The sequence below is a fragment of the Chanodichthys erythropterus genome, chromosome 19, assembly GCF_024489055.1.
Source record: "Chanodichthys erythropterus isolate Z2021 chromosome 19, ASM2448905v1, whole genome shotgun sequence".
Lineage (NCBI taxonomy): Eukaryota > Metazoa > Chordata > Actinopteri > Cypriniformes > Xenocyprididae > Chanodichthys > Chanodichthys erythropterus.
This window is the reverse complement of record NC_090239.1, coordinates 19024039-19035900: the sequence shown is the minus strand read 5'-3', so window position 1 is coordinate 19035900 and position 11862 is coordinate 19024039. Positions and strand designations below refer to the sequence as shown.

The window sequence follows — 11862 nt, the reverse complement described above, 5'->3', positions numbered from 1 at the left end:
AGCATCCTGAGACCATTCATGTGTGGTTGCTTTTCATTCAAGGGAGAGGGCTCTCTTACAGTTCTGCCCAAAAACACTGCCATGAATAAAGAATGTTATCAAATCTTCTCAACTATCTTCAACTTCTCCCAACTGTCCAGGAGTAATCTGGTGATGATCCGTGCATTTTCCAGCATGATGGGGCACCATGTCACAAGGCAAGCGTGAAAATGAAGTGGCTCAGAGATTATAACATTCTCAATCTTAAAGGCGTGTGGACAAGCAGAAGCCCATAAAATGATCAACTCAGCACCAAGAAGGCAAGAATGGATCACCATCCTGCAGGATTTGGCCCAGAAGCTGATGCCAGAGCGAATCGACTGTTTGCATTTTGGATGTTTTTGCCAATAAGAGTCTTTAAAACTTATGAAATGCACAAATTATCTTTATATACTGAAGCAGCAAACTTGGCAAAACACAAAATTATGTCTCTGCCAATCAGGACCATCGGTCAAGTGGCCAAAGGTGGTGGTGACGATTCTAGCCATTTTTTTACAGAACTGTGTTTAGTGCGTCGTAGGTCAAAAGAATATAGAGGTCAAAGGTGTCTGATAGTACGCTTGCACTCGTGGCTGTTTTGCAAAACTGAGAAGTTTTTTTTCTTTTTCAAACTCATAAATGTTGAGTCTGTCGCTGGAAAGTCAATGACACTGATTGCGCCTCTCAAACGGAATTTCAGCCCTCACTTTCGTAACACCGACACGCAGATGTTTTAGCCTTAGATAACTTGCCTTGCTCTCTATTGGCTCGCGGAGTTAATACATACAGTTGAAACGACCAATAAACTACCGCGCCTCATTGAATATGAAATAACAGGCACACTGAAAAGAAATTCATTGGTCGAAATGTTCAACCCTATGAAAATAAGGCAATTCGAGGTGGGACTTGTTAAGTAACTTCGTCGTTAGGGCAGACCTTGTGACCGCAATAAAAAGTTTCAGAATTTTCTGTGCTGCGTCAAATTACTGTTAATGTGAGAGACAGTTTGATTAATTGAAAACTCTAATTAAGCGTCTCCTTCATCAAGCTGATTGAGAAACTGAAACTGTTTTGACATGTCTTCAGAAATTCCGGAAATATTCAAAGCCTTGCTTGAGTACCCCTTCTCTGTCCCTTCGATTGATGACAACGGTAAGAATTTCTCTATTGGCTCAATGTAAATCCTGACACTCCTATTTACCTGTATTCCCACTATATGTATAAGTAGTCTATTTAGTAATTGCTACAATTGGCATGCTGCAGGATTGCACTTGTGACATTAGATACTACGTCGTGCATTAAAAGACTGTTTCCAGTTTTACAGCACTAAAAAGTAATGCATCTTTTTTAATGAACATGAACTTTTTCTTTTTCATGATTCAACAGCAAATATTGTGTATTGAGAAATTGTTTACTAACATGTTTTTTGCTGCATTACATTAGCCTACTAACAGTGTCTAGATACTCTGTATTTGCAATTAAACTATTAATATTATAGCAAAAATGCCTTAACCTAGTTTTTCCTTCTCCCTGGGGCGGCCTGTTCCAATTTACTTATTTATTTAGCTGTTCTTCGAGTCATTGCATCTTGACAGCATGTAGACTGGTGTATCAAGTAACGTTAATTGCCTAAATCTAATGTAAACATGAAAAACTTTTTTTTATTTATTCCACCAAGATAAATTATGAAAAACAAAAACATCTTCAGAACGATATTATTTTGTGAGTAGAACAGACATGCTAAGTGGGATTGATATTTTAAAAATGATGACACAGATACTTTATATGTTAATTAAATAATACCCTGCAATCACTGATTGTTAATTTGCAATGTATGCATATAGAACAAATCATGAAATATGACCGAATAACATATATTGCACATCACCTGTCGTAATCTCAAGGGCAAGATATTTACAACCTCGTGAGACATGCAATATTTTTCCTATACTTGTCTGCTTCGTGATTGGTGTCTATGCACACATTGCACACATGACTGCACGTGCGAGGCCATGTGCCAATACCCACTATAGGCTGAATAAGATACATGCTGTTCTCCCGCGAGACTTGAGCTGCAATGACGCAGCATATTATTGTTATTCTCTAACGCTTTTGTTCTTACTTATTAAAGTCTTAATATGTTTTTAGGTCAATCGTAAAATGAGTTGATTTGGAATAAATTGGTCTATTGTTAATTACAGAAGCGTAAAAGGCATGCGATTTTTTTATATTTTATATGGAAGTTTTATATGGCAAATATTCCCATAGTCTATATCGTCAGTGTATCTATATGGATTTCGAGAAACGTTTTTCTAACATATTAGAGAAAAATACATATTGATCGAACAACTTTTGAAGTCCACTACCCTTCATTTTACGCACAGACAAGCCTCTGTGTCGTGTCTGATTAATTATTCATGAGATGAGAGCTGCAACCAACCAATCCACATCGAAAACAATGTGTTTTTTTCTACAAAAGGGGCGTGGATTTTAAAACAGTGTTTTGTAGCTAACTGGAAAATCGGGTCAAACACATTAATAGAGTCTGTGAATAGAAAGGTGTCGACTGGCGAGGTGATTTCAATTTTTCCCAACCTTTTACATTTAAATATTTTTCTTAATTAAACCAGGGATTTGAAGTCGCTTCTAAAGTTGAGCTATTCTTTCTCACACGCTGTCCGAAGCGTCGGTAAAAATGGACGTGAAGCGTATTTCCGTCACGATGGACTCAGGCACTGATACTCCGATTGGCTTTCCAGTAGTTTTAAAGAAAATCATGGAAATTCCGCCACCGAATCTTCTCGAAGGCGATGATGGTAAGTGCCTCTGCACCAGTCAGGCGCTCATGGCCGCGCAGCTCGCGGTCGAAGCTCGCTGCATTGCAGAATTCTTATTCTTATGCATCATGTATGTTAATTTTAACGACAGGCCAGGAATCATTACCTCGTTATTTAAATAGAGAAAGTGTTTTTGTACTATTTATAACTTGGTTCGCTGCACTTCATGTCTCACGGTTGCAAGCTCAAAAAACTGGATGGAACTAGCCTAGTGATGATGGTCGCTTCCTGAATGAATCCTCCTTTAGAATCCGACCTGAATTAGTTAAAACAAGTTAAACAACGATTTTAGAACTATTTAATGTACATGCGAATTATATAGATGTTACAAATGACTTTTTGTTTCTGTATGCTTAATTTTGCCTATAGCAAACTGAACTGAGACTTGCGTTTTTTCCCGGTTCTTTTAATGTTTTGTTCTCAAGAACCGGCTAGTGGGAATGAGTCAAACTTCCAGTGAGTAAAGGGAACTGATACTGTTTTTTTTTTTTTTTTTTCCCCAAAAGTTGCAGTTATATCTACCAAGTAACCGCTTTAAAATCACATCACACCTTTATTCCTGTGAAAATTTACCATTTTGTTCAATGTATTTTCTGAGGTGAATATTTGTTGCACATTCTAGATATTTACAATATTTTGGTTGAGACCCTCTATGTGTTTTCTGATGCAAGATTTGGGATTTGAACAAAATATTTTGTCTGTCACAATTTATTCATTGTGGTAAATTTGATATTGCAGAAAATGATAAAGAGAAACTCTTTGAGGATGTGGACTCTGGAGGGGTCAGTGGAATGGGGCCATCGGCCGCCTTAACGCCTGCCATCTGGGAAAAGACCATTCCTTATGATAGCGAAACCTTCCACCTGGAATACATGGATCTGGAGGAATTTCTCATGGAGAATGGCATTAATGCCACCGAGGATGAGGGTCAGCAAAAGAGTCTTGGAAAGGAAAACTTAGAGCTGACAACTGAAAAACCATCCACGACCTCTACAAGCGAGTCAGCCCCAGCAATCTCTCTCATGCCAGTCATGGAACTGGATCAGTGTGAGGAGGAAGTGGTCACAATCACGACATCCAGCTCTAGCTCAACAGACACCAAATCAGGTCAGCAGACCGAGACAGAACACTGTGTACTTTCTGTCACAACTCACTAAAATTCATTACATGGTTAAGCTGTTTATCATGAAGATCATGTCAACAATGATCAAGTGTAATTCAAACATTCAAGAAATGTCTGGAAGTAATAAATAAAATTGTACTGTTTGTATTTACTCATCACAGATGAGGACCGTGTGACGCCAGACCCCATTGATCCAGACGATATTGAGGTAGAGATCAACTTCGAGCCGGATCCCACTGACCTCGTGCTCTCCAGCATACCCGGAGGTGAACTGTTTAATCCCCGCAAACATCGTTTCTCCGAGGAGGAGCTGAAGCCTCAACCTATGATCAAGAAAGCAAAGAAAGTATTTGTGCCTGAGGAAAAGAAGGTAAATACACTAAAACTTTATGTAAAATTAAAATGTAAACACTGCCCAAAATACTACCTTAATATTGCATAACATTACACTTGAACTCTGATCTAGAAAGCCAAGCAAGTATTTGTGCCTGAGGTCCAGAACTTAATTTTACAGTTACACCCTAAATGTGAATCTGATGATGATTTCAGAGAGTGTATTGTGTAAATATATAATAAACAGTTGTAATATATAACAACACAGTGTCATTCTCAAAATAGAGAATATTTCCATAACATTTTTATGTCCACTCACTATTTCAGGACGACAAATACTGGCAGCGGAGGAAGAAGAATAATATTGCAGCCAAACGTTCACGAGACGCCAGAAGGCTTAAAGAGAATCAGATCACAGTACGAGCGGCCTTCCTGGAGCGAGAGAACTCTGTGTTGAGGCAGGAAGTGGCAGAGTTACGCAAGGACTTTGGGCGATGCAAGAACGTCGTGGCACGCTATGAAGCAAAATACGGGCCGCTGTAAGGGACAATTGTGCACACAAAGAATTTACATATAAAAACATTATCAACACAGCTCCCTCGCAGAAATAAAACCCATGTGAAATAGTACACTCTTACTGTTAATGTGATGATTTACAACTTTTTCTCTTCTTTTTCAAGTGCACCGGCTGAAGACCTCTAAACAATTATTGATTTATTTGCATTGTCGAAAGGCAATAAATTAATAATGGTATGGAATGAAGAGGAGAAGACAGGTGATAAGTGAATGAATGATTCAGACTGTAGAGCGAAGTGATATTCATATGATTATTAATCCTGTCAGCCACTCTTATCAATACAATAATCTTACTTTCAGAGCAACAGCATACCCAATATTTCCAATAGAGCTTTTAAGTGCTTTTTTTGTAATTCATCAAAGTGGAAAAGGTCTTTCCCCTACCTTTTTCTGTTTTATGGTTTGTTGTGTTAAGGAATCATGTGCGTTGGAAGTCAATGGTCTTTATTTACAAAGAACGACTGGCATTGACTTCAATATACTTTCTTATGAGTATGTTCATCCCTGAAAAGTGACATTAAGTCTAAGAATTCCTTTAACCAATTTGGTACATTGTACCACTAAGTGGTGCATTTTTATCTGCAACGTTAGCTATTATTGAAATATTGGGAGAATGTATCATTTTAAAAGTATGTAATTCCAGGTAACTGTAAAAACTTAAGGAAAAAAAAAACTGGAATTGTAAACTTATGTTTTGTGCTGCAAAAAAACATCAATATTTTGTCTGTCAGTAGAATTCATCAGAAAATGTACTGAAAATATGTGCACTGTATATCTGCAAAATGAAAAGTCTTTTATAACTCAGTAGATCTTCTAAAATCAAACCTTGTTTACTTCACCATAGTGGTTCGCCCTTTCTGGGACTCATGGAGGTCAGTTAATGTACAGAAATAACACTCTGTACATGTGACAGATCTTTTATCTGTTAAGAACTCAGCAAGTGCTGATATAGTAGGGTTTTGTTTTTCATATGTATCATATGATATATATTTTTTTAGATAACTTCAAATATTTCACAAAAATGGCTTTGCAGTGTGAACCATGCCATTTATAGCTCAGTCAACAAGGATCCGTAAGTGTCTTCAGCTGAGTGCTTGTTTATAAAGGGCACTAGTGTGTTACAAATCAGAAACCAAACTCAAACCTCTTTTAAGGGCTTCGGCCCCCTGCTTGCCACTGTCCTGCTTTTTCAGGTACATATTTTGTGCACTAGTCTCTGTCCTTTTGAAACATCTAGGGTGCTTCTCAAACAGAAGGCTGCATCCTAATGAGGCTGTGTTCTTCCTAGTCCAGTCCTTAGAAAGCTCAATTCATTTCACACAATTCATTTGTGAATTGGTGTGCAAAGGATTTTGGGTGATTGGAGGATGTGAATAATACACTTCAAAATGAAAGCTGCCTTCAAATGATGCTTTAAATTGAGACGTCCTTAAACAGAGCTTGATGACGTGCAGCCTTAACTCGAATGGAGCCTTCTGATTGAGAAGCACCCGTTATATCATCAGGGAAAAAAAGATGAGGTTTAATTCACAAGTTTATCAAACACAATATCTCGTGCTTGCTGTTAGTGGAAGTTAGTCTGATGTTTATTACCAAGTTTCATTTAACAATACATGTGACCACTTTTGTCCTTTATGTTTTGTGGAAAGGGAATGTGTTATGTAATGTAATCTTTACCAAAGCTAACTTGAAATATTACGCTGAAGATAACATTTTCTGTAGCTTGTACAAAACGACTCCACTTAAATCAGGTGTTTATTTGTGGTCTGTAGATATTCTTTAATGGTGCACTTACAGTTTGTCATTGTCCTTGAGCTTCCTTTCTGACGAGTGTGAAATGTGAGACGGTGAGGAACAACAACACAATGAAATGGGACTTAATGGCTGTTCTGAAAGGAATAGCGAGTTTCTCTCATGAAGCATTGTTCTATTGAATTAGAAGAGAAATCGGTTGTGTACAGGATGCCAACTTTGTTGCAGTAACACAAATTTATTTAGTTAGATTTGAATGTTTTTCTAATTTTTTTTTTTTTGAGGAAAGAATTTTCTTTTGTAAGTCTTATAAATGTTTTCTCAGTGTCTTGGTTGTTTCATGTTGTACATATTATTAAAGAACTCAAAGATGTGTCTCTGCCTACATGTCATTTTATATTTTTTATATATATATATATTTTAACCGTGCATTTAAATCAAATTTTTTATGCCTAAGAGAATTATGACTAACTGAATCTCAAATTTCAGATGGTAACGTTGTGTAACTCGGAAGCCAAAAAAAAAAAAAAAGTTGCATAACAAAGAGGGAGGGGCTAAAAAAGGCAGTGTGATATGCTGATATTGACACAAACTTCAGTCTGAAAAATAATTGGTTTTTCATCAGTAGTAAAAGTACTAGTAAAATAGGTAACACCGCCCGACACGGCAAACGTAAACAGAATCCATAATAATGCGAACACTGGATGCGACGAATTCCAGACAGTAAACTGATCCCGTTCTGTTTCTGGCGTACTTCAAACGCTCGACGCGACAACTGCTGCGTGCCGCTTCCACAGAAGGTTCCCATTTCTTAAGTTATTCAATGAATTAAAAGAGTAACTTAAACATGTGTTACATTATTTAGTCTTATTTAACATTCATTGTTCGTTTATGTTAGCTCAGGTCCATTAAATAATAACGGATAAAACTTTTGATTTCAATTATGTATTAGGGAACATTATTGTAAAGTGCTTCCATAAAATCAATTTTATAAATTTATTTTATGGTAGCATTTTACAATAAGGTTCCCTAATTCATAAGTTATATCTATATCTATAGAACGTGTTCCATTTTGTTCTTATTCTTTCATTCCAGTGACAGGGTGGCCCAGAGAAAACCCACAAGAGTTTACATTGAATTAAATTATTAAATCAGTTTATTTTGTAACCAAAATACCAATAACACACAATGCTGGACTTTTAATTATAAATATTTGAAATAAACCAGGACCCTTATTTTGAAATGCATGTACTACATCCAGCTGCTCATTTAAAAAGATAAAATACTCAATACAACTGTCTAATCATTAAATAATAAAAAATTAAGTGTTAATAGCTAGGAAAATATTAGAAGCCTGTAAATGTATTTTAGGTATCAAATCAAACGGAACAGAATAATCAACATCACAACATTAAAAAAAAAATTTTATTGTATCAACAAAATGGAAAACTCTTGTACAGGAAAACCGCAACAAACAAAATTCCCGTTTCTTCACCTCTTCTTGAAGCCGTATTTTTTTCTCTCATAGAAAAGGTCAGTCTTCGAGCTGCCGAGGTTCACGATCTTAGGGCATCCGTCCCTCTGTGAAACAATGAAAAACCGACAGTTCTTCAGAAACTTCTAGTAACAGAATAAAAAGCATGCAACCAAAACCAATCACATCATAATTACATTTGACATTTTATTCAATATGAGATTAAGCAGTTACCCAAGTACTGAAGAAAGGGAAATATGATTACACATCCCTGATACTGGGCAATATAGATTTAGCATCAGTCAGGCAAACCATTCTTAAGCAGATTTACTCACGTCTTTCTCCTGGATGGTGCACTCTTTGCAGTAGTAGGCATCAGAAACTCCAGGACCTCCACAGATGACACAGCGCCCTTGGTAAGACCCATAGTTGCATTCGTCACAAATACGAACTAGTGTGCAAGGCCTGACATAAGAGTCACAGATAACGCATTTGCCATCACCTTAAAAAGAAAAGAAACAGACATTTGTTGAGTTAGACATTGTAGCAGTACCATCCTGATGACACATAACTTTCTGTGCAAAGCCTAACACAGCAAAGTAAAATATACTTTGAGCTTCAAGTGTGCGCCTAAACGGTCAAATACACACATAAAATGTCAAAATACCAAGCTTGGCAAGCATTCAATTAAACACAGCGGGTTATGTCTTAAGTATAACATAAATAGTTGTGAGAAAACAGAATGCATCTATTAGACCTTAAAGTGACCACAGCTTAAAGGGTTAGTTCACCCAAAAATTCTGTCATTAATTACTCACTCTCATGTCGTTCCACAGCCGTAAGACCTTCGTTCATCTTCAGAACACAAATTAAGATATTTTGATTAAATCCGGTGGCTCAGCGAGACCTTTATAAACAGCAATGCCATTGTAAATCTCAAGATCCACAAAAAAGGTACTAAAAACATTTAAATCAGTTCATGTGAGTTCAGGGGTTCAATATTAATATTATAAAGTGACGAGAATACATTTTGTGCACCAACAAAAAACAAAACGACTTTTCAACAATATCTAGTGATGGGCCGATTTCAAAACACTGCTTCGAAGTTTTACGAATCGAATTAGTGATTTGGATCTCCTATCAAACGGCTGCTGAAATCACGTGACTTTGGCGCTCCGAACCGCTGATTCGATTCAGAATGCTCTGAAGAAGTATTTTGAAATCGGCCATCACTAGATATTGTTGAAAAGTCATTTTGTTTTGTTTTTTGGCATACAAAAAGCATTTTCATCATCTTATAATATTAATATTGAACCATTGTACTCACATTAACTGATTTAAATGTTTTTAGTACCTTTATGGATCTTGAGAGAGGAAATGTCATTGCTCCCTATGCAGGCCTCACTGAGCCATCGGATTTCAACTAAAATATCTTAATTTGTGTTCCGAAGATTAACGAAGGTCTTATGGGTGTGGAACGGCATGAGGGCGAGAAATAAATGACATTATCATTTTTGGGTGAACTAACCCTTTAATATACCTGCTGCATTTTAAGCTTTAATAAGAATCAAAGCAAGTATAATTCAAACAGCAAAGATTATTGTTAAATTTTTATATTTTTTTCTATAGTATTTTTCCTATTGTATGTAATTTTCATTCTTTTTATTGTATTGCTGACGGTAAGTGCTGGGTAGTAGTAACTGATTGCATGTAATCTGAATTATGTAATCAGATTCCAAAAATTAATTAATTACATGAAACTGTTTTAAAATACTGCAGTTACTTTATTGATTACATGATTACAAGTTGTTTTCATAATGGCAGTAAATTATTCATGATTTATTGATTCTCCCTACTACTATATCTTTTTAAAAAAATGTAAATACTGCTTATATACATTAAGAAGATGGAATTGCACACACAGACCAACCACTAGTCATGAGAAAACTGAGACCCACAAAGCATTTAATCACTGGATTTACAGAAATCATTTCACTTTTTAGATGTATTTTCTGAACACATCTAATCAACTCCTGACGAACACATTAATTATTTGAATTATCACTCAGTGAGTCATTTAAGCATGTATTACTGTCTCTGGAAGGCTTTTGTCCTTCAAACTCATTAAAATGTACAAATTCTCATTTCAAAATTCCCCGACTTTTTTGTCAGCTGAACCTTTTTACTTGAATAACTCTCTCAGATTTGAAGTCAAGTTAGGTCAATAATAAAATTAAGTCAATAATAATAACAATAATATTAAATAATAAAATGAAGTTCACGCTTCTCTGATGTTGGTCACGGTCACATGACATGCATGTATGCAATAATTGAGGACATTTTTTACTTACATTATTTAGCCTAGTATTCTGCTGTGGTATTGAAATCAATAAAACGACTGGTATCGAGAACTGTGAAATTTTGCAGGTATCTGAAACTTTGATATCATAGCAACCTTATTTCCAGCAAAATATGCTTGACTACATAATCGCAATAACTTACGGTTAAATTACATATATATGGTTTGGTTCATACCTCCCTCTCCCACTTATAAGTGTGTTAAATAATCGTGATCATTTTTGTCATAATTGAGCAGCCATATTTCTACCATTGTGGCATATATCAATCACTTGGAGCTCATGGTAGCTCTATCTTGAAATTGTGTCATTGTTAACAATCAATTGAGCACATAAAAAGTGATTCATTTTCCTTTAACTAAACATCTGTAAATCTATTTTTTTCAATATTAAAAATATAAAATGAGAAGAAACACTTTGAAATTAAAGAAAAATGAAAGGTTCAGATGTCACACTGTTAAAGCCTCGAATATAATACGATAATAATAAGTCCAAAAACTTACATTTTTCACACAGTCTTCCAATGGCTGCAAAGAAAAGAAAAAGAAAATTAGATACAATGCACTTTACACTAAAAATGAAACCATGCTAATGAACAAAACAGCAAAAGAAAAGAGATTACGACAATACTGCCCTCCAGCTACTGAACAAACGACAAAGTAACGTACCTTTGCATCTGTTGCTACAATGCTTAACCAGGTTTTTCTCAGAATAAATATCTGGTTTAAGCCGTTAACTGGTAACTAACAAAAGTAACTTAGTCAGGGAGATATATTAACTGTTGCCTAAATAAATAATTTAATCACCTCCATCTTTAATTTTAATTAGACACTTCATTCATCTGATTTTCGCACTTGCGAGCATTCACTGCCTTGTGTTAGCCATGCATTTGTACGTTAAATATATTAAATAAGAATTAGTCTGATGTATTAAACACTTTTGACAAAACCTAGATCTAATAAATAGAAAGCATTACCGACTCCAGCCTGTTTCCTGCAAAATATCAAATCTGGATGATGTTTTGCCATTATAAAAGAACAAACGCAGCCAGCTAGCGAGATACTAGCGGCGATGCAGCGATGAACTTCGAACTTCCTTCTTCTGGTGTTTCGGATTGAAGGCTGAGCAGCAACTTACTGCCACCTACTGGACAAAGGTGACAAATATGCCATGTGGTTGGGTAGAGAATAAAGATGACAAAAAATAGACAAAGGCAAGCACATTTTCGACCAAATGTTTACTAAATAATAAAGATATCAGAAGAAACTTATCCGAAATAGGCGACATTTTATTTTATTGACATTTTATGCTGGAAAAACATGAATTCTGCGTTTCAAATAAAACAGGAGAAATTCAGGTGAATATTTAACACAAGCCACCCAACACATATTT

At 35.8% G+C, this 11862-nt stretch overlaps 2 protein-coding genes across 4 annotated transcripts; one reads left to right on the top strand and one right to left on the bottom strand.

Moving 5' to 3' along the window:
- Positions 1-683: 683 nt before the first annotated feature.
- tefa (TEF transcription factor, PAR bZIP family member a) lies at positions 684-5536 on the top strand. 3 transcript variants are annotated; one of them, XM_067369356.1, is made up of 6 exons: positions 684-1170; positions 2703-2834; positions 3594-3962; positions 4140-4348; positions 4639-4850; positions 4992-5536. In XM_067369356.1, the coding sequence occupies exons 1-6, from the start codon at positions 1095-1097 to the stop codon at positions 5011-5013; spliced, it is 1020 nt and encodes a 339-aa protein (XP_067225457.1). In that variant the 5' UTR covers positions 684-1094; the 3' UTR covers positions 5014-5536. The 3 variants fall into 3 exon arrangements, with proteins under 3 accessions (XP_067225457.1, XP_067225456.1, XP_067225455.1); XM_067369355.1 differs by lacking the exon at positions 2703-2834 and having other exon boundaries at positions 695-1170; XM_067369354.1 differs by lacking the exon at positions 684-1170 and having other exon boundaries at positions 2065-2834.
- Positions 5537-7873: 2337 nt separating this feature from the next.
- On the bottom strand, positions 7874-11578 carry phf5a (PHD finger protein 5A). The gene is made up of 4 exons (XM_067369841.1): positions 11447-11578; positions 10974-10997; positions 8449-8615; positions 7874-8220 (listed from the first exon to the last, which is right to left on the bottom strand). Exons 1-4 carry the CDS (start codon positions 11496-11498, stop codon positions 8131-8133), a joined length of 333 nt encoding a protein of 110 aa, XP_067225942.1. The 5' UTR covers positions 11499-11578; the 3' UTR covers positions 7874-8130.
- Between the last annotated feature and the right edge of the window lie 284 nt (positions 11579-11862).

Excerpts from the sequence above, each read along its gene's own strand:
- tefa (XM_067369356.1), top strand. The coding sequence starts at position 1,095 with ATGTCTTCAGAAATTCCGGAAATATTCAAAGCCTTGCTTGAGTACCCC. Across the intron at positions 1,171-2,702 it reads CCCTTCGATTGATGACAACG|CGTCGGTAAAAATGGACGTG; the intron begins GTAAGAATTTCT and ends CGCTGTCCGAAG. Across the intron at positions 4,349-4,638 it reads TTGTGCCTGAGGAAAAGAAG|GACGACAAATACTGGCAGCG; the intron begins GTAAATACACTA and ends TCACTATTTCAG.
- phf5a (XM_067369841.1), bottom strand. The coding sequence starts at position 11,498 with ATGGCAAAACATCATCCAGATTTGATATTTTGCAGGAAACAGGCTGGA. Across the intron at positions 10,998-11,446 it reads CAGGAAACAGGCTGGAGTCG|CCATTGGAAGACTGTGTGAA; the intron begins GTAATGCTTTCT and ends TTTTCTTTGCAG. Across the intron at positions 8,616-10,973 it reads TGGAAGACTGTGTGAAAAAT|GTGATGGCAAATGCGTTATC; the intron begins GTAAGTTTTTGG and ends TTTCTTTTTAAG.